Source organism: Rhipicephalus microplus, chromosome X (assembly GCF_043290135.1).
Source record: "Rhipicephalus microplus isolate Deutch F79 chromosome X, USDA_Rmic, whole genome shotgun sequence".
Taxonomy (NCBI): Eukaryota; Metazoa; Arthropoda; class Arachnida; order Ixodida; family Ixodidae; genus Rhipicephalus; species Rhipicephalus microplus.
This window is the reverse complement of record NC_134710.1, coordinates 236332317-236358318: the sequence shown is the minus strand read 5'-3', so window position 1 is coordinate 236358318 and position 26002 is coordinate 236332317. Positions and strand designations below refer to the sequence as shown.

Below are 26002 nucleotides of genomic sequence, written 5' to 3'. Positions count from 1 at the left end.
GCGACGCATCGCGCCAGCTCACTCGTGACGTGGCACCCGCGCAACGTTCGACGACGCAATAACTTGCTTTGCTGACGCTGAATTGTCGACGCGGTATCGTACGGGATCGTTCGACTTTTTCGGTAGTGATGGTAGTGGTTGGAATAAGCAGAAGGCGCCCAATTTTTGCAGCCCCGTTGGGAGCACGGCGCAGCGCCTGTCGCAGAAGAGCGCGGTCATGGCTGGCTCTTCTGCGACAAGCCCCTCCTCTCTCTCACCGCATCATCAGATAAACGTAGCGCTCGCGTGCGTGACATCGCTTTCGAACTTGTTAAAACGCGCGTCGATTGGCCGCTGTTGGCGAGCAAAGGGCAGATAAGCGAAGGTTTAGCAACCAGCATCCGTCGAGCTTTCCGCTGGTTGCGACGACGCTTAGCGCTGGCCAATCGTAGACACGCATACAGCGCGAATTTCGTCAAACAGGCCTTTATTTTATTTCCCCTGTTCCGTTCATTGCATGCGAGGAGAGTGGGAACAAGATGGCGAAAATTTTATCCTTCGAATGTAAAGATGGCGGCGTGAAACGACACCTCGCTTTGCACACTTTGGGGCTGTTTTCTCGTCATCTGCGCTGAGTAAAGTACTTTTTTGGGCACAGTGGTATTTAGGCTAAATCCTTTTAGTAGAGAGTTTTCATGTAGTAATGAGTTTTCATACTCCCGGAGGGGGCGGGGCACCCGACTTGCTCTTTCCATTTCTCTCTCTGTCTATTATATATATATATATATATATATATATATATATATATATATATATATATATATATATATATATATATATATATATATATATATATATATATATATATATATATATATATATATATATATAGCAGCAATATAAGAGCAATGAAGCTGTTACATACAAAAACTTTCATATTCGTACATCGCGTAACACAATATGCGACCACGGCGCCAGACTTTGTACTTGTCACTGACCCATGATCATCCGAATGTCAAAAGCTTGAAAAAAAAAAGGAACGAACAGAAATAGTCCTCTGTAGAATCGCTGCAAGACAGGATGACCAACACTCCGTTAGCGGTGGATGAGAGCCTAAGCCAATTTATAAAAAAAAAAAAAGATATCCCGGGCCCGCGTTAGGGTGGGCTCAGCCCTCCATGAGGAAACCCAGAGGGGGCCCCGAGCCCCCCAGCCCTTTCCGTACTCTCCACCTATGGAGCTTAGATTAGGCAATGGAGACGCCGTATTGGGCAGTATCCAACAAAAAAAACTTTCTGCAATTTTCGCGGTCACTCACGTGCGCACCAGATTTCCCGTGGCACAATTTATGCAAAACAGACATAGTGAAAGAGTGCATTCGTTACAAGTGTCGGCCCTCTTCAATCTGTTTATTACCCTTTTTTTCCCCCTTCATGGTGTCCGTTGTTATAATTCCGACCTGCAACCTATTTGGATTATCGGTACTACAAGCACTTCCAAAAATTTTACCCCTCGTAATGATCACATCTTTGGGTCTGAGCCAATCCTTTGACCCAAAGCTGTGGGTGCCAACATTATGCGATCGCAACGTCAGGTTTCTTTAACCCAAAAGAACACAATGCGATCATTGTGCGAGTTGTATTACATGCACACACATACACAACAACCCAAAAATAATATTCTCACCTAAACAAGCACCTACTTGTGCTCCTGACCAAAGAAGTAGCTTCCCATATCTCTTATCGATGGACATTATTACTAGCAGAGAAAACACGCAACTGTAATTAACGGCCCCAGCACTTGACTCTGAAATAGTCTCATATTATTACAGCACTCCACAAAGCACTTAAGGTGTCCACTTTCTTATGGCTGTACACCATGTAGCAATTCTTATAATTTTTGTTATGTTTCTGTATTCAGTATTCATAAGTGCTAATTTACACACTATTTGTACAGACAGCGGGCACATTTAAGAAGTGCTTTTAAAAAAAGGCATTATGAATTATACTGATATATCATGCTAATGTTGCAATAATGTGCAGTCAAGAATACTAGCAAAGAAGCTGTTTCAAAACGGGCAATTTTTATGTTCACAAAGATTCGTTACACAAAATTACTATTTCCTCACATGTGGGCACCTTGTTTCAAATATTCCAGATTGTCGATTTAGACCTGGAACCAGACAAAGATTTTATCCTGGTCAGAGACGGCTCCCTCCCATCTGATCCCCTCCTCAAAACACTGACTGGTCCTGCATCAGAAAATCCACAATTCCTGATGTCTACACGTGATCGCCTGTACCTGTACTTCCGCTCAAGCTTTGGTGACAGCAGGCGAGGATTTTCCATCAGGTTTCGTTCAGGTACAGTTTCTGTGCACAACCCATTATATCACATGCTCCTGTTCAGGTTTCTTAATGAACTAAACCAAGGTGTAAAGGTAGAGTCCTAAGATGAAATAAATATAATGAAAATAGTACTAGGATGAAACAAATATAATGAAAATAATACCCTTTAAATATCAATTGTTGGTGGTCATGGAAAGAAAGACACAAGCACAGTGCAAAGAAAAGGTTTGACAGTATAATGGCTAGATACCTGAAGAATCTATTTTATTGAATCAATAATAACAATGAAAGATAAAGCATAGACAATATAAATTATTCCAACTAACCTGCTTCTGTAAGCCATGAAGCATGTACAAAAAAAAAGGTATTCAAGTATGAATCCCAAAAGTGGTAAATTCAGTTAGCATAGAAAAATAACCAGGTAAGTTGCATACAATGGATAGTGGTTGTAAGCATCAGTGAATGTATCGAGCTCACCCTCAATGACTTCAACATGAAAGTTCAGAAGACAGCTGTCCAGAAAGCTCTTGTCCACTGCTTAGAAAAGCCGCAACACCAAAAGCTTCATTGACAAAGAAATCACTTTTTTACTCACAGAAGCTTCTGTCGTATTTCCCTTCTATTAGTATCTAAAGATGACTGCGTTGGAAAAAGTAAAAACTGTAATGCACGTAATGTTAGAATATTGCAAATTTTATTTGACTTTTTTTTTCTCCAGGTTGCGAAGTGGATATCACCTCAACCTCTGGCAATGTTTCTTCTCCGGCTTTTGGTGTTGACAAATATCCACCCAACCAAGTCTGTGCTTATCGTATCACAAGACCTGGAGGGGGACCAGTGTCACTCAAGTTTGAAAAATTTGCTGTTGCTCCAGATGACTTTGTGCAGGTAAAGAAACTTGATAAGATGTTCTAGCCTTGAAGCGATTGTTTAATGCATACACTTTTCATTTTTAAGTTTGGACCAAGGGAAGAAAAGCGTTGCGATCATTCTTTTAAATAAACCTGTACAATGTCCTTATATTATCTACTGGAAATTACTTTTTCTACACCCAAAGCGTCACTTACTATACTTGCTGAAATAAAAATTTAAGAACGTAATGAAAAAATATGGTGTTAACAAACTCGCATTTCTTCATTATTTGGAACCATTAAAGACGATATCACTCGAATAAAGCACAGCTGGAAACTGCCTGTTTTATGACAAGAAAACCTTCTATGTAGCTTTATGTGAGCATTGCTAAGCTTCTCTGTAATTTCAGATCTATGATGGATCTGACACAAGAAATGGCATCAGACTGCACCCAGGCCAAGGGTACACAGGCACAAATAGACCAACCCTCACCCTGACTGCAAGCAGCGGCCAAATGTTTGTCCTGTTCACCAGCAATCCCCTAAACACTGCTGCTGGGTGGCAAGCCAGCTTCAGTGCAGGTAAGATGCCAGAGATGTCTTATATATGTAACATATGCAGGGGACAGCATCACAGTGAGGTCCGTAGCTATACAATTACAAGTTATAATGGTTAGTCATATTTCACTATAGTAGTATGAATCAGACATTTTGATCACTTTCACTTTATGTATTTCTGAGCAGGTGAAGCAATCCTACTAACCAGCAACAACGTCAAATAACAGAATTTTTGTCTAGACCATTGCGAAAGTGGGACACGTTACCTGCAGAAAATAGCTGGCCAACATTGCTAGAATGAATATGCCTGCAACACAGTGCATGCCATCTCAAAGCACCAAATTCTTGTTTGCCCAAATCACTGTTATTTCGTTTAGCGACACGAACAATTTCATTGTTATGCACTTGCTGTTGCTTTATGCAGACTCAATGTTGAAAATTTAGACAGTAAAAATGGTCTTTTGTCTTTCTGAATTCTAGACTGCCCTCTACTGACCGTCGGTGAAGGAGCACTGGCTTCAAGTCGCGAAACAACATTTGGTGCCAAGGTGACATATGTTTGCCCAGCAGGACAAGAATTTAGCAATGGTATGTCGAAAATTGTGGCTGAATGTATGCCAGGAGGCAGATGGAGCATTGGATCCATACCAAGGTGCCAAGGTAAGCAGGCTTAGTGTCTCACACTGTAAATATTATTAATGTAAATTCATAGCTAAGCTGCTGTTACAACACTGACTGACAGAACCAGTGACAACAAAACGTTTACCTTCAAGTAATAGAGCAGGAAGAGGAAACAGTCTTGAGATGTGACCAACGAGCTAGTTGATGCAATTCATTCGAAGGTCTGCCAGGAGAACAGGGAAAGTATGAATGGGACAACCTGATGAAAACACAGTGTAATAAATATAATCATTTTGTAAATAAGTTATATGTTTGAAGAAAAGAGAAAACACCTCTGCCATTTTCTTATAATATAGGATGCAGAGACCAATGTATTTACGTTAGACTCGCGATAATTCAAACTTTGATAATTCATACATTTGGATAATTCAAACAAAATTCCGTTTGTTGGTTGGCCTTCTATTCTTTTAGTGTATTTAAAAGCCCCTTAATTCAAACTCCCTTATTCAGTTAATTCATACTTTTTGCAGTTCCATACAAGAAAATATCTGCTTTAAAATTTTGCATGCTTTATATAATAATAAGTCTAAAAATGAAAAATAGGCACCTCATGCCTTCAAAAAAAAAAAAAAAAAGGCTTTGCTTGTAAACAAATGCTTGAAACAAAGCACAGGCATGGTAAACCATGATGCTTCTCAACTGGTGTAGAGAGCTTTGTGCTGAAGGCACATATAGCAAAGAAGCAGTTGGCAATCCACGATTTCTTTAAAAGGTCTGATGAGCAGCAAATAGCCAATAAACTTGTGGACCTTACACCTCTGCTTTCTGTTCATTGCATGCAGTTAGGGTTTAAAAATGCTTAAAAACATTTTAAATCTTTTTAAAACATTTTAATCATAATGTGTGGTGTCACCTCGCCCACAATCATGTATCTGAAAACTTCTGATAATTCAAACTTCTTGATCATTCGAACAAAATTCAGAGGTCCCTTAGAGTTTGAATTAACAAGAGTTGACTGTAATAGCAAAATGTTATTACTATTTTTGGCAAGAGCTTATTTAGGCCTCCAGAATAATAATGCTTCTATCTTTTTTTTTTCTCTTCGACAGAACGCTACTGTGGTGCAGTGCCACAGATTGACAGTGGCTTCGCTGTGGCTGCAACTAATGTGACATATCGTGGACAGGCAACCTACCAGTGCTATGCTGGCTTTGCCTTCACGGGTGGCTTCCCCACGCAAACGATACGATGCAATGAAGAAGGAAAATGGGTCAACCTTCCCACATGTCTTGCCTCATCATGTCCCCCACTGCCTGAAGTACCACACACTGTGCATACCATCCTCAATGGTGGTGGCAAGAACTACGGCACTGTGGTTCGCTTCGAGTGTGAGCCAGGCTACATTCGCACTGGCTACCCTGTTATTGTCTGCAAAAGTGATGGCCAGTGGTCAGCAGCACCACCAACATGCAAGCGTAAGATTACACCAAATAGCATTATTTAACTTTCCATGATGGGGCAATGTGCAGTCTTTGGATATAAAATATGTCGCCTTCAACTGATACACTGCACAAGTTCACAAATTATTATCTATCCAGAGCCACTATCCTATAATTCGAAATCATGTAAAAACTAGAATGCAAACTAATGGTAAATTTTAAGAAATAGTATATATGTTTGCATCACATTTGTTGTTGTGTCACTACATGTCAATTACTTGAGTGTGTATCCTTTTGTGTTAGATATACTAGCAAATTTGTATCATAGACGAGTTTATAACCTCAGTGGAATTTTTTAACTACTTTGCAAAAAGCAAATATGGGTTTATTATTGACATGAATTGAAGGTGACATTCTGCATTGCTTTAAGTAGGCTGGCTTCAATCTTGGGGAGAGCTTACTACAGTTGCAAATACACTGTGTAAATAGTTTCCAGCAAGTTTTACGTACATGTTGCATTATGTTCTCATTTCAGTCTGAACGAGTAGTGCAGTGGAGCACAGGATACCGTGTCCTGTGCACTCACTGTCCTATTTTTGCACTGTTCTGCCATAATCTTCCTTTACATGTTTTGCCAAATTCAAGATTATTTTTGAAGGCTCTGAAGAAAAAGCAAGTGCTGTTAAGATCCACACATTCTTTCTTACTTTATTACAGTCTGCACTTGTACACTTAAGTTGAACATGCAGTTAGATCAAAACGTTAAAATGTTTCATTAGAAAGTGCTTTCTTGTTATAGTTCATATAGTAGTACACATAAAATATTGTGAAATTTCCTTTTTTTTTAAGTTTACAACATAAGATTTAAAGCACGCATTACTATATTGCTTAATTCCTTGCCAATACACGGCAATCTAAGGCTAAGTTGAAGAACGAAATCAATGACCAATGGACTTTCACACCTGAAAGTATGCTTGTGTCTTCACCTATTTTATTATTTTGCTGCAGGAGCTCAGTGTTTAGACCTCCCGGACATCAAAAATGGCTTTGTGCTGGATTCAAGAAGAACATACTATTTTGAGGACGAAGCAAAAATACAGTGCCACAAGGGTTACAGGCTCGAAGGAAGCCATGTTGTTACTTGTGGACCTAACCAGACTTTTGATAACCTTCCAACATGCCGAGGTAAGCGTGACAAAGGGAAAATGCATTAATACTTCTTTCATTTTTTGTGGAATACAGGCTCCAAACAATGAGCTCATTTGTTCTTTCTCAAATATAACAAAAAAATCTCACAAACAAATGCACAAAAATGTGGCTACCTGTATGTGCTTTTGCTTATAAATATGGTACAAACAAACAAGATCTGTGAACCAATATGTAGATGCACTCATGGCCTGCTATTCGCCCTTAGGCTTACGACATCTTTGATGTTCTAATTGTATATTACGCTGCACCTGTTTTATATGTTCTTAACAGCCATCAATTGCGGTATGAAACATTTCAGACATAAATGAATGTGCATCATCATCAGCCTGTGACTCAGCATCAACCATCTGCACAAACACTGCTGGAGGCTTTTTCTGCAAATGCAAGAAGGGCTTCGAGCCCAACCTAGGTACGTTCATTGCATGGTGAATATGAAGCAACATAACACTGTTTTATCATTATAAAAAACAATAAAAATACTTAATAAATACTTAATACCTAACCTTTTGTTGTGTCACAATATTTTCATTTGTAGAATTGAGAAACAACTGTCAACTTGAACCTGAACAATGATAGTAGTGTGAAATCATAGGTCACATTTTAGGTTGTGTTCACAAATGCATCAGGTGAGAAATCCGACTTCATTCTACAGAAAAGAGCGAGAAACTTATTGTTGTTATAGCCAATTCACCCTATGATGGTAAGTGTACTCACATTGTCACTAAATCTGAAACCAGATTTAGGTTCACAGTAAGTGCCCTACTTTATTATTAAAAAGAGTACAAGGAAAAAGTGAAAATCTAAATAGCTCGGTACATTTTTTTAATATAGTGTTTCACACCTGGTTACAGGAAGCACTGAAATTACATATGAAAACTGTAATTTAAACATGCAGACTGCAGGCCGGTTGGTGACCTTGGGCTGAGTAATGGAGCCATCCCTGACACAAGCATCAAAGTTTCTGGTACAGAAGGAGGATACCACAAAAATGTGAGTGTAGACTTCATTAAACATGGAGGCAGTCAAACTGATGTGAAGGTAATGCTAAAGATGCTTTAAATAACATGAAATGTTTAATGTAATGCAAGCTAGTTTCATCCCCATAAAGAAACCAACTTTTTACTGATGTCAGAACTTTCACTAATGTTTTCTCAAATTTTAATATATATTCCCCCAAAGTATATTTGCCATCACAGTTTGTCTTTTAGAAGAAAAAGAGTGGCAGAACTTCATGAGGCTGCATGAACAACTTGATGGAATGTATGGAGAGAGCTAGTAACAGCCACGATAGGAGAGATCTGATAGGTTACAAGAGTTACCAGGTGGAAGACCCAATAAAGACCACCGTAGTGGCACAATCACTTTTTTAAGAAGCTGACATGGTGGGCTGAAGAACAATGTCTTCAGGAAGATAGTTAGTGTTCTGGTACCAACTGTCATAAATGCACTTTTACTTGCTTTATGAAGCAAAAGACAGTGTTGAGAAACCTGGTGCACCCGTTTGACTCGGGAAAAGTGTTGGTGAGAGCATACTCAAACACAGGATTTTCTAAAGTGATGTGAAATATTATGCAGATCTACCTCGCAGAAGAATTATATGAATGCAAACACAGCCTCATGCGTATACACTCAAACCTTCAGATAACTAACATAAATATATACCATAGATATATAATGATTTATCAGTTATAATGAAGTAAATTAAGAATAGTTCTTTCATAAATACAGCGTTACAAATTTATGCTTATAACACATTTTTAGCAATAATCAAGTATTTCCGTGGCAGGTGTGACTTTGTTACAAAGGGGTTTGAGTGTATCACATTTAACATGGTGCAGACACTTCAAGAAAATACACAAATCTGCACCATTGCAAATATCAATCGGCACAAGCAGCACGATTTGAATAAGCTGAGGCTGCTTTAGATTACATTGTGTGACACTCATGAGCTTAATCAGCAAAAAATTTTTGCAACGTAGCAATATAGGGACTGTTAATAAGCCACTTGATTATGTGTTTCGTGCAGAATGTTCGATTGGATGGCCCTCGTGGATGGTGCGGTAACATTCCTCGCTCAGGTGAAAACTGGGTCCAGGTTGACCTGAGTGCACCTACAGTGGTACGAGGCTTCCGAACACAGACAGTGGTACGCGATGATGGCTCTCAAGCATTCCCTCTTAGTGTGCGCATCCAGTACACTGATGACCTCACTGACATCTTCAGGGACTTTGCTGACCCTACAGGAAAGGTATGTATATATATATTCCTTTCTTTTTTTCAGTCTAATTTGCCTATAAGTAGCACAGTGCAAAAACTACGGCAACATGCATACAATTAGGTGTCTAGTGTGCACACCTAAATTTTATAGATGGCCATTTGGCATTCAGTTAGTAGTTTACTAGTGTCAAACTAACTACTACTAATTTTTTGGCTCACTTCACAAGGGTTATTTTTCTTACTAATGCAGCCAAGCATAGTGGTATGCTATTGATATTTATTTTCATACAACAGTTGTTTCCACATTCCCAATTGAGTGCTTTGACCTGCAACTGCCATGAAAATACTGTCTTTGCTTCTACTGTCCAAGGAAAGAAATAATTTTACAATGAAGGATAAGCGATTGCACTTCATGAAACTAAATTATAGTTGATTATGTACACTACATCTTATTACACATGAAGTTGAAATACTTGCTTAATCCATCTTCGAAAAACATTAAGTGATCTTATAACAATCCGAAAAGTGCCTTAAAAACACCAAAGTACCAATTAATTCCCACATAATAGTATGCCAGGATTGAAGAGAATGGTAATCCACATCTAGATATATTACTAAACAATGTCTTTTCATTTTAAATAAGCAAAACTTGTGCAGTTTCAACAGGTCTTACCTTATCATTAAATACTCACTGAATGTGGGCAGTACTTTGATGGTAAAAGCACAGTAAAATTTGTTAGCTGCTGGTGTATGGTAGTGCTTACACAAAGTCATCAAACACTGCTAATTCATGCTCCTATTTATCTACAGGCCCTCGAATTTCGTCTTACTCCAAATGGAGGCTCTGGCTTAGCTGTGGTCAATCTTCCACTGCCATTCGAGGCTCGATATGTACGTGTACTCATTGTGGAATATGTGGGTGCCCCTTGCATGAGGCTGGAGCTGATGGGCTGTTCTCGTCAAGACTGCCTTGGTATGTTCTGCATGTAAAATTTCTAAGACAAGAAAAAAAACTTTTAAAACAGAGCAATCATCGCTGAACGCTACCAGTACTTTAGTGAACCATGCTTCCTGTGGCAAGGTTTTCATTTGTGACACGTGAAGTAATATGCCAGCCTGTAGAATAAATTAAGGCATATAATATGGTTTTCACGTTTTACTATCATTTTAACTGTTATTTTGTATGCAACTTTTTACACTGGCATCTTAGAAAAGCTGCTGATCAAATAAATAATTGCATCTTCTGACAATGAAGCATACAAATGCCACACTGAAGAGTGGAAGCAAAGCACTTCGGTAGCAGACAACTGTAACCTCAACCCCAAGCTACATAATATGACATAGTCTGTGTGTTGTAGAGCAATTTTTCACACACTGCGTGTTACTGCTGAGAATTCAGAACCTGGATCACACATCTGTTTGTCACAGCATTTGTACCTTATGACTAATTAATACAGTTTTGCCGCAATAGTTTAAAGTAATATGTAATGCTCAGACAGAAAAATAATACAAGGTATGGGTAGCTTTAGATTAATGCTTGGAGTGAAAAAACAACATTATGCTGAAAATAATCCTCCTGGTGTTTTACATACTGTGCATGAGCAACTGAGAACTAAATGCACGGGCAAAAAATATATTTCGGTTGGTAAGTTCTTTATAACTAAAACAGCAAAAAGAAAATAACATACATCATATGTTTAATGTCTCAACATACAGTATGCATGAGCTGCACAACTGAAACTAGTATTCCAAGAAACGTCAGTAGCAAAGTGAACAGTCTGTGTGCTAATTACTCGCAATTTTTCAGATGTGAATGAATGTGTGCAGAAAAATGGTGGATGTGACCAGCGATGCATAAATAATCCAGGCAGTTTCAACTGCCTCTGCAACGTTGGCTATGATTTGTACATGACGAATGGCACAAATGGATTCAACATTCTACCCAGTGAAACAGGATTAAGAGATGGTGACATGTATCGCATCAACAAGACATGCGTTCGTAAGTGAGCTCTCGACGTGCTTTCTTACTAAAAAACCAGTTACTGAGTTGCTATCAACAGTGGGGACAAATTAACTTAATCACAATATGCCCCCAACAGCTTACAAAATATGTTGAAACAAAGGATTAGTGTGCACAAATTATTAGTAGATTCATTAAACTACTCAATTTTCCAATGCAGCAAAAATGTGCTCAGCTCTGGACAGACCTGAAAATGGTCAGCTCCTATCAACAAAATCCATTTACCACTTCGGAGACACCGTTCACTTCCAATGCAACTTTGGCTACATCATGCTGGGAAGCACAACACTCACGTGCACAAGTGGAGGCAACTGGAATGGCACTGTGCCTACTTGCCAAAGTATGTACAGCCCTCACCCTTGCTTTCCTTTTCTTTTTGCAGATACAGCAATGGGTTGTGAATGTTATTAAGCAATAATGATATGTCATAGATACTTTACTCATAATCCCCATGCTTCTTGCTTCTTTACAACCCTAAAAGCCTTACATGAACCAAGCATAACCCAAAGAGGATATATATATATATATATATATATATATATATATATATATATATATATATATATATATATATATATATATATATATATATATATATATATATATATATATATATATATATATATATATATATATATATATGGGAAAGAAGTGTATACCTAAGGGCTCGTTTTTCCGTGTTTTAACACAATATTAATGAGATCTAACAGCCAGTAATGCCAAGAAATGTACAGGGGAAGTTATTAGAACCAATGGAATGTAAATAAGAAGAAAGAAGAAAGAAAAGTGGATGAAAAAATAAAAGTGGATGAAAAAATAACCAGCCGTGAGCAGGAATCGAACCTACGACCTTCGAATAACGCGTTCGATGCTCTAACCACTGAGCTATCACAGCGGCCTTCCCTCCATCCACTTTTTTTGGGTTGATATGTGAATTTAGAAGTAGGAGTGACAGTCAGCGCCATCTATAAGCCAAACGATGAGTGTGAAAACACTCTTATGCGCATGTTTGGCGTCACGAATATATATGTGTATATATATATATAGGCACTGAGCCATGCTCACACTTAGGACTGCAGAAGTTGCATCTTTCTTTCTGCTCCTCCTCCTATATATATATGTAAATATGGTGGCAGAAAAATTTGCCTTTGATGAACATGAAATGACTTTGGTACATGGAAAGCTTAGAATCACCATACTAGTTTCATTATGACATTGTTCTTCTATCCAAACACTTGCGACTTTATTGCCTTTGCTGACATTGTTGAATCTGCATAAGCCGATTTCGATTTGTGAATTATGTTACATAATAACTCAGTGCCAGATAGAGCATGTATAATTTCAATAATGCAGCATTAATGTTATTTGGCTCTGCTATGCTGCTTAGTGAAAGGCATAGATGCATAACTATATGAACATGAAGTTGTAAACATTGTGCAAACATTTCAGATTTAATTTAAGGCATGCTTCTTCATGGCATTTTCCAACAATACCTCACTTTACATGTGTATTGGTATTTATGTCCTTTAACTGAAAGAGTATGTTCAAATATGGTGCTAAATTTGTCACCAAAGTACGTCCAGCACTTTTATAATATGCTTCTGTAACATTTCAGTTGCCACCTGCCCTCTTTTGGATGATGACGCAACCCAAGGATTGGCAGTGCGGTCTAATGCAGCATCCGAGTACTTGGTGTTTCAAAAGAATGTAACGGTTTCTTGCAATGAAGTTGGAAGACCACTGAGGGAGACTGCCACAGCTGGCTTCAGGCAGTGTGTCTATAACCCAACAGATGGCAAATCTGACTATTGGCTCTCAGGCTCACCTCCAGAATGTCACAGTAAGATGCTGGCATCTCCAGCACGCCTTTCATTTCATTCATTGCTAATTTCAGTATGTTATTTTCTATATCCTGAACATTGTGTCTAAAACTGTGAGAGGTACGCTTATGAAGGCAATGTTTAAAGGTAGCATATAAAATGATTACAGAAAAAATTCAAATCTGGAAGAGCAGTAATAACTTTTAAAGACCCAAGAAAATCTTTCACATAGACTGTCTTTGGTCAAACATGTAATTCATCATTTTTGCTATACATCGACACAATATATCTATTTCTGGGAGGACATCTAGGATACTCGTAGGTACAGAGCCAAAAGAGCCACTCAACCATCCTATTCATGATGTAAAGTTTTTGTACTTTTTTTCCTACTACAGAAAGTGCTCAAGTTTTACTCTCTCTCTCACACACATGCACACATGCACACACACACATGTGTGAACACACACACACACACTGTCTCTCTCTTTCTCCCTCTCATTCTTTCTTCAAACATAGACTATGTGCACCTCTTTTCCAACAACTTTTTTCACGCAGGAACTGACTGTGGACCTCCACCAGACACAATTGGTGCAACATATGGATTCCATGTGGACACAAAGTATCGTGCAAGCTTCTTCTTTGGTTGTGAGGACACATTTACACTTGTTGGCAAGAGCAAGCTGAACGACAATGTTATTCGCTGCCAGGAGGATGGAACATGGGACTTTGGAGACCTGAGATGTGAAGGCATGTCATTCTTACCTACCTATTAATTCACAAATTCGATAATGAATTTCACTTTTGCTTTGCTCTTTATTGTTAAGTCAGTGCAAGTGTATGGAGGTGAACATCATGCTGATTGTTAAAGATATAATGCTATTCCTGAGAAATTTATTAAGAAAGAAACTTGTAGTAACAATATGCCCAACTTAGAAGGAAGCTGGGCATAGAGCTCTAGGCATGACATAAAAGCGACTTAAGGTTTACTTCATCCGTGACTCACCTTTAAATAAAACGATGCTTTGCAGGCCCAGTTTGTGAAGATCCAGGTCGCCCTGCAGATGGCTACCAAATTGCTACCAGCTTTGAGCAAGGCTCGGAGGTGGTATTTGCCTGCAATCGTCCAGGTTATGTTCCATACACTACTGACCCCATCACCTGCGTGAAAAGTAAGTGTTCTGTTTTACAGCCAAAGCTTTTATGAGATCAGAACACAGGTCACGTGCGGCATCATAATTGTCCACCGCCATCGGTCTCTGTAACCAATATCGCAAAAAATAACAAAAAAAAAACACTGTAAATAAAAAACACCAAGGACACAATGGGATTCAAACCTGGGTCCACTGCGTGCCAGCCCAGTATTTTACCACCAAGCCACGCCGGCGCTTGAAACTCATTTCAAAGCTGGCTTTAGGCAGGCTTGATGTCGGTGAAGAAATCACGCTAATATGAGTTACATGTTAGAACATCAAAGGAGCAACTAGGCGTAGAGTGGTTCGTGTAGTGATCCAATCCATTACGAAAGCTTGTTCTTTACTAAGTGTCCAAGTAGATTTTCATGCAACCCAAAGCAAGACATGGCGATAAAATATTGAAATGTAACAGATTTAAGTACGGGACTCTTAGAAAAAATGTATGCTTTTTCTAGGCGCTGAATGCAAAGTTGTGAAGGCACTTGGAATAACATCTGGTGCCATACCAGACAGTGCCATCAATGCCACTTCACATAGGAGCAACTATGAGCCAAAGGTAAGGCACAGCATGAGGTTTGCCTCATAGCATTCATAAAGGTACAGTACACAGTTATTAAGCAAAGTACCCAGCATATAAAAGGAAGAAAATTAGTTGGGGAACAGATGAGCCTTTCATGCAGTAAAGTAGCAGCAGTTTCCATTTTCATTTTTACACATCATTACAGGCTCTTCTCAGAGTATAAACTGGAACTCAGATCACAGGTTATAACTTGCAGGAATCCAGCAGATATACTGAAAGAAGTCACATTACCACTAACATTATTAGAGATGTAACTTGACAAATACAACAGACTCGCAATAATTCAAACTCTGATAATTCACACTTTTGGTTAATTCAAACAAAATTGAATTTTTTAGTTGGCCCTCTATTTTTTCAATGCATTTAAGAGCCTTTTAATTCATACTGTATCATTCAGTAAATTAATACTTTTTGTGGTTCCATACCAGTAAATATCTGTTGCTTTCCCACTACTATTTAAAAATTTCGGTGCTTATATAATCCTAACAGTCTAAAAATAAAAAATAAAAGTGTCTCAAGCCTTCAAGGACAATGACTTTGCTAGTAAACAAATGTTTGAAACGAAGCGCACGCATGGTAAACTGCAATGCTTCTCAACTGATATAGAGAGCTTTATGCTGAAGACACATATAGCAAAGATGCAGTTGGCGATTCGCGATTTATTTAAAAGGTCTGATCAGGAGTAAATGGCGGATAAACTTGCGAACTTTACACCTGTGATTTCTGTTCACTGCGTGCAGTTAGGGTTTAAAAATGCTTGAAAAATTTTTAATGTGATAAAACCAATGCCTAATCCCAATGTGTGGTGTCACCTCACCCCCAGTCTTATATCGGAGAACTTCTGATAATTCAAACTTCTTGATAATTCAAACAAAATTCAGATGTCCCTTCAAGTTTGAATTAATGAGAGTTGACTGTAATTTAATGACATAATCTAATATAAGCAGCTCTTCATTTTTCTAAAGCTTTTAATATGAGGAGCCCAAGCGGTACTTCCTTTGTATCTCTTTGCTGCAATCTGGTGATCCCAACTTTTCTTCTACTAAATCTTTTTTATATCAGACGTTTTCGCATAGTTAATTTTATTATTTATTTTTCTTGAACTTGAAACTGTTTATTATTTCAATCTCACTAACCAAAAGAAAGAAAAGGGAACTTATCAAACTGCAAGACGCGATGATTGTCTTTTCATTTTCTCACCCCTTCTAGAATATTCGCCTCAACAGTGCCACGGGATGGTGTGGTCAGCAAGAAGCCTTCACATATGTGACTGTTGACTTGCGCAAGATATACCACATCAAAGCCCTTTTAGTCAAAGGAGTTGTGACAAATGATGTTGTGGGTCGTCCAACAGAGCTACGTTTCTTCTACAAGACAAGAGAAAATGAAAATTTTGTTGTCTATTTCCCTGTAAGTCTGTTTTGACCCTACATCTGATTACACCTTGAGCAAGGCATGTTAGAATAAGCTGAAAGGTGCAACTAATGTCTTCAAACAATTGCAGAAATTTTCAAAGAGCATACTGGCTTAATGCACATCAGGCCTTGATCGCATAATTTTTTTCACGCAAAGAACAATGTTCGAAAGTTGTACTTTTAAAAAATGAAAATCAGTTTTGCAGTTCCTCAGCTTCGAATGATGGTACAAGCTATACATCCAAAACCAAAAGCAACCGAGTAAATAAAACATGCACTCTGGAGTCACCACTTCGTGGTTTTAGTGGCTTATAAGTTCAGTTTACAAAAATCAGCTCCAGGCTGATCTTTGTGCGATTTCAAAAATTAACTTTTCTTATATGGGAACAAAAATGAAAGTCATTAGTTGTGCTGTTATGTGGAATGCATGCCGGTATTGAAATACTTTGTTTACTCAGAAGTGCACTTATTTATGTTTACAGAATTTCAACTTAACAAGTAGAGATTCCAAGAATTATGGAGAGCTGACTGTAATTCCACTGCCACTGAGCGTACGAGCACGCTACGTCATCTTGGGAATAGTATCATACAACAAAAACCCTTGCCTCAAGTTTGAGCTTATGGGCTGCGAAGACACTGAAGAAGAGGTTTTGCTTGGCTATGACAATGGCTATTCTTTCTGTGTTGGTGAGTGTCTTCATACTTGCATGCAGTCAGGTAATGAAGAAGGTTTATTATTAGGACACTACAGTAGCAGCTGTGCTCAGTAGGCAACTGTGCTTTATGAGTGGCTGTTGAGCGGTAAGAAACAATGGTTATCATATTGCACAGGCAATTAAGCGCATACTCAAATCAAGGAAAGAACACGCATTTCGTAGTGAGATTTAAACACAATATAACCAATCATCTCACACTTTACAAGTTCTGCAAACCTTTCTCTGCAGTATTGAAGATTTTCCTCCATGGCCTCCACTTCTCCCTTTTAACCTTTCCTATTTGGTGGTATTCTGCTGCAGCAAGGAAAACTTTGAAATTTTTACTTTGAGAATATTACTGAAACATTGATAACTCTTTTAGTGTATAATGAAAGGGCCACAAGCTTTCTTAGCTGCACAAGAATATATATAATCAATCCGCGAATTTAGTTGCATAGATACAACAGGATCTGCCTTGCTTGTATGAACTTGCAGATAGAGAACCACCAGCATTCATCAACTGCCCTTCACACCCCCTTGTTCTGGAACGCACACCATCTGGTCATGTTCCTGTCAACTTCTCAGTCCCACATGCTGTCGATAATTCGGGACGTATTGCCCGCTTTGAAGTTCGCCCGGCAGGCTTCAAGCCTCCTGCGGTTGTGTTTGAAGACACTGTTGTTGAATATACTGCCTACGACTTTGACGGCAACGTAGCAGTGTGCACAATAAATATCACTGTACCAGGTATGTATACTCCACTTCATTGAGTAAAAAACTGAAATGCTTTCTCCAGAATTATGTTACATTTAGCTACTTTAATTTAAATTAAGGTTGAATAAAGGAGGTGGTTGATAAATGTGACTAATCACTGCTTATGGTGAAATCTTACATTTCACTATTTCAAGAGTATTCACAAGATAAATTTAGCCTCAATATGCATCAAGTATATACTTCTTTCTCATTTACAAGGAATACATTTGAATATTTTAATGTCAAAATGACATGTTTTCAGGCATAGAGGGTCGCAAAAGATGACTTTGCATGACTTAGTATCAAAAAATTCTGGTACAGACGCAGTTACTTTATTCTAGCTAATATCTCTACAAAGTAACCACTGAATTTAATTGCACCATCTTATTATCAAATGTGACTGCTTATTGCACTTGAGGAGAACAGGCAACAAAAGAATTACAGCGGTCTTATAAATGTTTACTTTTCAGACTATACACCACCAGCACTGACATGCCCTCAGTCATATGTGGTTGAATTGACTGAGCGTCAGGAGAGTTATTTAGTCAATTTCAATGAGACACGGCGGTTTATCAACGCTACTGACAAGTCTGGAGCTGTGGAAATCACACTGACCCCTGAGAGTGCTGTGATACCCATTGGTGGCTACAGAAATGTGACTGTCACTGGCACAGACAGATTTGGCAACCAGGCTTTCTGCTACTTCCAGGTTGGTAACATTTACCATACAAGAAAAAAAAAGTGAAAAGCACACAAGCAAGCAACTAAACAAAAAATTTACATTAGACAATAATACGGCTTGGAATTATTGCCTACATAAAATAAAACGTGTATATCTTATTTTTTGTGAACTGTGACCTGCATTTTTTTTCTGTTTAAGGTCTCAGTGCAAGCAACTACTTGTGTAGCTTGGTCTCTTGCTCCACCAACGAATGGAGTTGTCAACTGCTTGCCAAATGAAGAAAATACGGGTTACCGGTGCCTGGCCACATGCAACAGCGGATTCAAATTCACAGATGGGGAACAAGCCAAGACATATGAATGTGCCAACAAGGAACAGTGGAAGCCAAGCTCAATCATTCCAGACTGTGTGCCTGAAGGTAAATTGTTCTTGTAAACACTATATCCATGGAAAATCCTGCTCATGCCTCAATATTTCTGTAGTATTTTGGAAAAAGCATAATAAAAAACATTCACTGGAGATCCATATCTGGCTCTCCTATCATGAACGTGCCAGAAATATTGTACCTGAACTTTTTTTATAACACAGCAAATAATTTTCTGTCTAGAGACTTTATCAGTTTCCCTTTAACAGAAATTTATTTTCTTATATGTCAAGTGACAATCTGAGGCTATTTTTTCTGCACCTTATGAGCACATCATACTTTTCATATATTCTTATGCAATTTGATTCAAAAGTATCAGCTAGTACAACAGCCCACTTGGTTTTTATGGAAGATTAGGCTTAAAGTGCGCTAAACTTGTGTACCCATGTGTGTGCACATATTTGTGTGTGTGCACTGTACCTAATCTTGTCATGTGGCCATTCTTTCAACCCACTATACTATTTACACTGGTTGTCCTGTGAATGTGATAAGAATTGTAGCAAAGGCTCTCTAAAAACTAGGCTTGTGCGAATATTCGAATGCTTTGAATGTTCGAATGAATAGTATATTATTCGAATGCTTTGAATGTTCGAATGAATAGTATAATATTCGAATTCACTTCGATTCGAATTTAAATTATTGAAAATTTTGAAGTGCTCACAATGAAGGAATAGATGTATGTCTGCATGCAGCCACCTCTAAAGATGGTTTCACTGCAGTCTAGAAGTGCTAAACCGTGAAAGCACCTATTCAAAAAAAAACTGCTCTGCCGCGAAGCCACCCTTCAAATTTAAAGGGGCCCTGCAACACTTTTTGAGCATGGTCAAAAAACGCTGCCGATTGGTAGTCGAGGCTATTGAGAACACGTGAGCCTAATATTATAGCGCAGTACACGGCGTGCAATTCACAATTAATTTTCAAAATCAGCTATAAACTGCTTTCTTATCTCGACAAATGATGCCACATGCCCAAAAATCACTCGTCACAGCCATTGTATCAGCCATTGGCTGATTTCAGTATGGCGCGTGGTCGTTACTGGGGCCGCCCCAGGAGGCCACCACTTGTCTTCGCGTACCTGCGTAGTCGCACTGAAAAGCCAGGTATTTAAAGAAAAAAAAAAGAGAAAAAGTGCTCAAAGTCATGGGGTGCGCATGAGGTATTTTCTTTCTCCGTGTCATCCCTCCCTACTTAGCTTCCAGTGCTTTCGTCGAGACGAGAAGAGAGAATGCAACTGCAGTGTGCAAGAGGTCTTAGCAACTGCGCTCGTATTGGACGGATTCTAAAAGTTTTAACGGCGATAAATTCATGAGGCGATAAGCTTCTTTAGTGAATCCATTCCATGACTACTTGAAGAAGTGTTGCAGGGCCTCTTTGAATAAACATATTACCCTCACATCAATTCATTATTTTATTGAATTCACAAGCTTGTTATGATGGCTTATATGCTTCAAGTACAATGAAGTTTAAAATGTTACGTATTTTACCAATCATTACTCACGTCCTACTGAAAGTCAAATCTTGCTACTATTTAATGTTCTTTCGATTTGCTTTTAATGAAAAAAAGAAAAAAACATTTGCCTATAGGCTTTATTTCAATTAAAAATATATTGTGCAGGTTAGGTAATGATAAATATGGGCATTTTTATTTATATGTCATATATACTATTCAAATTCGATTCAAAATTATTCGACCAAAATCACTATTTGCTTCAAATTTGCTTTGAACCTAAAATTCACTATTCACACAAGCCTGCTAGAAACCCTGACATTCTATGATAAATATGCAGCATAAGCTGATAATGTACTTCACGTACATGCAAGGGATGTCGAGAGCATATAAACAATGTAACAAAACGAATATATGAGGGATATTCACAAGACATATGAGCATTCAACACATTTTTTTAATATTGATGTTCTGACAGTGTATGTCCATACATTATCCACTGAATTCCATTGCAATCACTTGGCTGTTTATACATTCCTTAGGGACTTCAGTATGTTTGTGAATACAGTTCAAGGAAATACGTGTAGCAAATTATTCAGACAAGTAAAGTATATGTAAAGTTCTATGCTACACGAAAAGAAGTTAATGCATACAGATTTGCTTAGTGTATTTTGGTATAAAGAAAATCTTATACCAAAATAGGCCATGTTCCTAAGCATCTTCATTATTCATGCCCCTACATACACATTAGTAAAGCACGTTCTGGCTTCTGGCAAATCATAAGTGAAATATGCAAGGAGACTTCATGTAAAAAAAAGACAAATATGTCTTTCAGGAATGGTGCTTGTTCCACTATAAATTAAGTTAGGTTCAGAAGACAACAATTCCCGATTGAAAGTATTCATCAGCAAACATTAATTCTACTTTACATAGTTAAGAAACGACTTGTGAAAATCTACTTCACATAGTTAAGAAACGACTTGTGAAAACTGATTTTTATATAATATAGCAAGCATTTTATCCTTCACAAGAGTTACACAAATGCAATGACATGCTGTTGCAACAGCGATATTGCTGCAACCTCAGCATATCACATGTGCTTCCTGACATATGCTTGCTGTGAATTAACTATGTACAAAAGTACAGACGTGAATTTTGCAGAGTAAAAATTTTAACCTGCAGAGCACATAAAGGAAATAAGTAAAGTACATGCCCCCTTTTCTTGCCCCTCACCCTATCTCTCTTTGCTTTCAGACACTAACCAGGCCGCCTATGATGTCATAGCATCAGTGGAGTACCGGGCAGGTGGTGCACTGTCAGCGGTCTGCTTGAACCACTACGTCAGCTATGTGTCGACCTACTACAGTTCTCTGAACAGGCTTCTCTCAGAACGTTGTTCTGCCATCAATGTACAAATGGATATCTCATTTCACAACACTAGCATCAGGACACGAGGCGAAAATGAGGTGCATTTTCTCAATAACATTTTATTAGTTTAAGAGAATAATGTTTTCTACTAATAACACTTATGAGCACTTTGAAAGAGTTTTACATCTAAGTAAAAGGTGATTATAATATGGCTGTGCTAAAACATTTACTTTATAATCATTGTGAAACTTCTGCTAATTACAAATTTCATGGATAATTCTTTCATTTTATCATTTGATATCCACCATTTTCAAAAATGCCATCATCTTTTTATGATTCACAATCAGTTATACATGTGCTACAACTTACAACCTGCTTAGTTGTTGAGAAGCAATGCATTTAAGTTTCACTTGAGCAATTCCTTCAGCAATTTTTTTTTTCAACTCTCTGCACACACTTGTGATTGCACTTTTCCTGTAAGAAAAAGTCATTTGTCTATTCCCATGGGAGACTGCAGACACAGACAACAATGACAGTAGCTGCCATTTTCATGACGCATAATGCTGCACACAAGGAAGGGGGGGGGGGAGTATTAATAAAGGACGGTCAATGTAACAAGAAACATGACAAAGGCTTTTCGCACCTAGAGAAAATATTGGCGATCCGCATTTTTATAACGTTGCACACAAGGAAGAGGGGAGCATTAATAAAGAACGGTCAATGTAACAGGAAACATGAAAAAGGCTTTTTATACCTAGAGATACATAGCAATCCGCAGTTCTATAGGGAGTGGCTGGCCGATCGGGGAAGTGGTGTGTCAGCAGTGCATTAACTGTTTTGGGACACCTACCAGAATCACTTTGCATCCGCCATTGTTTGTTCCTCTACTGCCTATTCCGCCACTTTTACTATAACTACCAAAATAACCATCAGACTAAGGCTAATGCTGCAAAAACATGTATAGTTACAGTGATATGCACAGCATAAGGGTCTCAGAATTATTGCACTGCACTCTTTGCTACTCTTCCTAATAACACAAATTCTGGCTCTTCCTGTCATGCTAGAGGAACAACCATAGCAGAATATAAGTTGAGAAAGAATTCAGAAAGTTTTGTGCACATTCGTACAATTGTCTTTTACAGACAAAATATTTAAGCATTGCAGTGATCGCTAAACATTTTTTATTCTATATTTAATTAAAATTTGAAAAACATCCAAGTGTTTTTTTCGAGATGAATATTGCTATACATTGTGCCCTGCCTCGTGTGTTTGTGTAGCCATTTTATTTTGCTTCTCATTACAGATTACCATTGGCTACACCCTGAGAATTGTTCCTGTAGTTCGTCAGCGCTTGCTGTATGATCTTTGTGGCTCAACACTAGGGCTTATTTTTGACCTAAGTGTTCCCAGCACGTCTGCAGTCATTGAGCCCATTCTCAACATCAGTGCTCAGAATGTGGGAGGCCAGTGCCCCACAATCCAGGCCATTCGGTCAACAGTCGACAGAGGATTCAACTGTGAGGCAGGAGAAGTTCTTAACCAGGATGTAAACGGACAAGTACCTCGCTGCTGTGAGTGTGCCTCTAATTTAATATGTAACATTAACTTCAATTTCTTTGACATAAACAGTACTACTTCTCAACATCACACATTTCTGCTGTTTATATCTTAAGGACACCAAGGTTGTAGTACAACAAAGTTATTTTCACATCTCTAAGCACATATACTCACACACGTGCTACAAGTAGGTCCTTCTCAGAACAGATTTTCTACTGGATTAAATATAATAAACTGGCTTATGGCAGAACTTTTATATATGTGTCAAAGTGGGCTGACAAAAAGCCAAGCATTGCAATTCAGTTTAAATGAGCTGTCTTGGAATAAAACAATGATAGCAAGATCACTGGTCAAACATGCAATGGACTAGAGGCAACTATGTTAGCTGTTTTGACCACGAGGTTTTCACAGAGCAAGCTAATTGGCTAAAAGTGAATCTCACTCAATTTAAATCAAACAGGTCCATGATTTCACAAACTTTTTATTCAAAACTAACCTTTTTGCAAGCATTTCAATTGACAACTGACTCATTTTGATTAGAAAAACTTTTTTATTTAAAGTAAGCTTAGATGCATGTCATGATATAGCCAAATTTTGCCCAGTTTTCATTCCAATATATGGCAAATTTACACTAAAAAAAAAACTCTTAAATTAGCATAACATGAAAGAGCTGGGTAGCACAAAGACAGTGACACATTACCTCACTTCGCACAGCATATTCCATGCATAATTATCGGATGAAAGATGAAATTGGTGTATTTCGCTCTATATGCCACTTAGCTATATTCACAAGGCGCTCTCACATCATCACAAGGGCCCCAGTATTCCTGACATCTAAAACTGGAATGATTCATAATTGAAGGGCTTCAAATTATTGGTTGTATATCAGAGCAATTGAAGTTCTACATTATTATTTCTGACTCATACCTAGCTATGAAAGTAAAAAAATAATAAAACGGAAAGGATTCGGTAAACGAATGCTTTGAATCAAATGGTTGTACCACAGTAACTGTACCTCTTTTCCCTTCAGATATTCATATGATGATCTTCATAAGACGTAGTGTGCCGCAGTCTAACTTTGCTTCCTTTGGGTCTACAGTGCACTGTCCAGCTGGAACATTTGCCTCCAAGGATGAAAGGTGCACTTTCTGCAGTAGGGGCTTCTACCAAGACCTGACTCGGCAGTCTTCCTGCAAGCGTTGTCCTGTGGGGACACACACCCGTGACGAGGGCAGCAAGAGTCTCACCGAATGCATCCGTAAGTTTTTTTTTTTTTGCATGCCATATTGTTTACCCAGACAAATGAAAGAAGAGGCAATCTGCATGCCTGTTCAAATGTACGTTATAGTTAGTCTTGCCAGTTAATGAGTACAGGTTAACTATGAATATGATGTACCATGTAATACTTTTTACTCATGACTAAGTGAAATATGCAAAGACTACTTTCGTGCTGCTAAATTATAATCCTTGAAGAACAGCAGCCAGTAATATTGCAAGTTTTCCAAGATCACTGCTTTTAACATGTGTTTACTTCTGGGTTCTTACAGCTGTCTGTGGCTTTGGAACATATTCTCCGACGGGCTTGGTACCATGCTTACAATGTCCATCAAACACCTTTGCTGGCAACCCTCCCATTGATGGCTTCAAAGAATGCCAGAGATGTCCAGCCAACACTTTCACTTACACACCAGGAGCTGACTCTCTGGCATCATGCAAACGTGAGAGAGCTTTGTATGTCTTTTATTTAATAATAAGGTAATATGAACTGTACATAGCATAAATACTATATAAAAAGGCAAATTTTTTGTCTCTGGCTGAATTTCGTGATGCCAAGCATTGGTGACTTCATTATATTAGGTTTTCGGTGACTTTTAAAATTTTGCTTTGAAATTCCATAGTACTGAATAGTGCAAATGCTATACAGAATAAATAAAAATCACAGATGCATTAAATTTGTGCTATTTTGTACTTAAAATTATAAACAAACTAGCCCAGCAACAAATTTTATTTTGCTTTGATATTTCTTGGATGCAAAAATACAATGCCCAGGTATGATACTTTAAAGGAACTGTCTACTACCGCTCGAAAAACTTTTTCTGATTGTGGCGAAAATGAGGAGATCATTCATCACATCGGCAACAACGAAGATGCTTTTGTTTCATATAAAAGTAATTATAAGTTTAATTTGATGTTGAAAGTAGAGAAATAATGACCACTAGTGTCACCCAACAGCAGTGTGGTTCAATCTATTGGCAGGACAAGAAATCCTCGCAGGTAAACTTATTTTGCTTAAAAACAAACATATACGACTTGAAATTGTATTTTACGCACTTGAGGCAGCTTCAGGTTGCGCCAGAAAGTAGTCTTACGCACTTAAGGCAGCTTTAGGTTGTGCCAAAAAGTACTCATTGCTTTTTCTCGCACATGTTTAAGAGGTGCCTGGTGGCGCTGCCAGTGGTGTGTTTGCTTGCCTGCATCCAAACAATGGAGAAACACGAGCACTGCGTCCACCGCCATTCATAAAAACAACAAAACATATCTGCTGGCTTTAAACAACCACTATGGTATTTGTTTTATTATTAAACAAAACTTAATGGATCCTACAAATACCGTACGCAGTTTCAGTTTTCGACTTTCACTGGCAGTAGAATCATCATCGCCCTCACCGGCCAGCATTGTGGGCACTCATCCCATCGATAGATGGAGACTGAATGCAGATTGAAAAATTCTGTTTTAAAAATTTCTACATACTATCCAGAGAAACCGCTACAAGGTTGGACACTTCAAATGGCATGCTTTTTATTGCAACACAAAACAGAAAAACAGT

The 26002-nt window shown here is 38.3% G+C and overlaps 1 protein-coding gene across 1 annotated transcript in view; it reads left to right on the top strand.

Moving 5' to 3' along the window:
- uif (sushi, von Willebrand factor type A, EGF and pentraxin domain-containing protein uif) overlaps positions 1–26002 on the top strand; it is a 135915-nt gene that overhangs the window by 75739 nt on the left and 34174 nt on the right. The window contains exons 10-34 of the mRNA XM_037435831.2: positions 2137–2341; positions 3045–3214; positions 3588–3759; positions 4216–4395; positions 5466–5831; positions 6804–6980; positions 7303–7413; positions 7900–7994; positions 9031–9252; positions 10032–10194; positions 11029–11220; positions 11402–11581; positions 12857–13081; positions 13617–13808; positions 14090–14230; positions 14710–14810; positions 16044–16244; positions 16732–16936; positions 17440–17691; positions 18168–18406; positions 18578–18797; positions 21505–21716; positions 22922–23189; positions 24275–24433; positions 24723–24893. Coding sequence (XP_037291728.1) covers positions 2137–2341; positions 3045–3214; positions 3588–3759; positions 4216–4395; positions 5466–5831; positions 6804–6980; positions 7303–7413; positions 7900–7994; positions 9031–9252; positions 10032–10194; positions 11029–11220; positions 11402–11581; positions 12857–13081; positions 13617–13808; positions 14090–14230; positions 14710–14810; positions 16044–16244; positions 16732–16936; positions 17440–17691; positions 18168–18406; positions 18578–18797; positions 21505–21716; positions 22922–23189; positions 24275–24433; positions 24723–24893 — 4819 coding nt within the window. The remainder of the gene's footprint in view (positions 1–2136; positions 2342–3044; positions 3215–3587; positions 3760–4215; positions 4396–5465; positions 5832–6803; positions 6981–7302; positions 7414–7899; positions 7995–9030; positions 9253–10031; positions 10195–11028; positions 11221–11401; positions 11582–12856; positions 13082–13616; positions 13809–14089; positions 14231–14709; positions 14811–16043; positions 16245–16731; positions 16937–17439; positions 17692–18167; positions 18407–18577; positions 18798–21504; positions 21717–22921; positions 23190–24274; positions 24434–24722; positions 24894–26002) is intronic.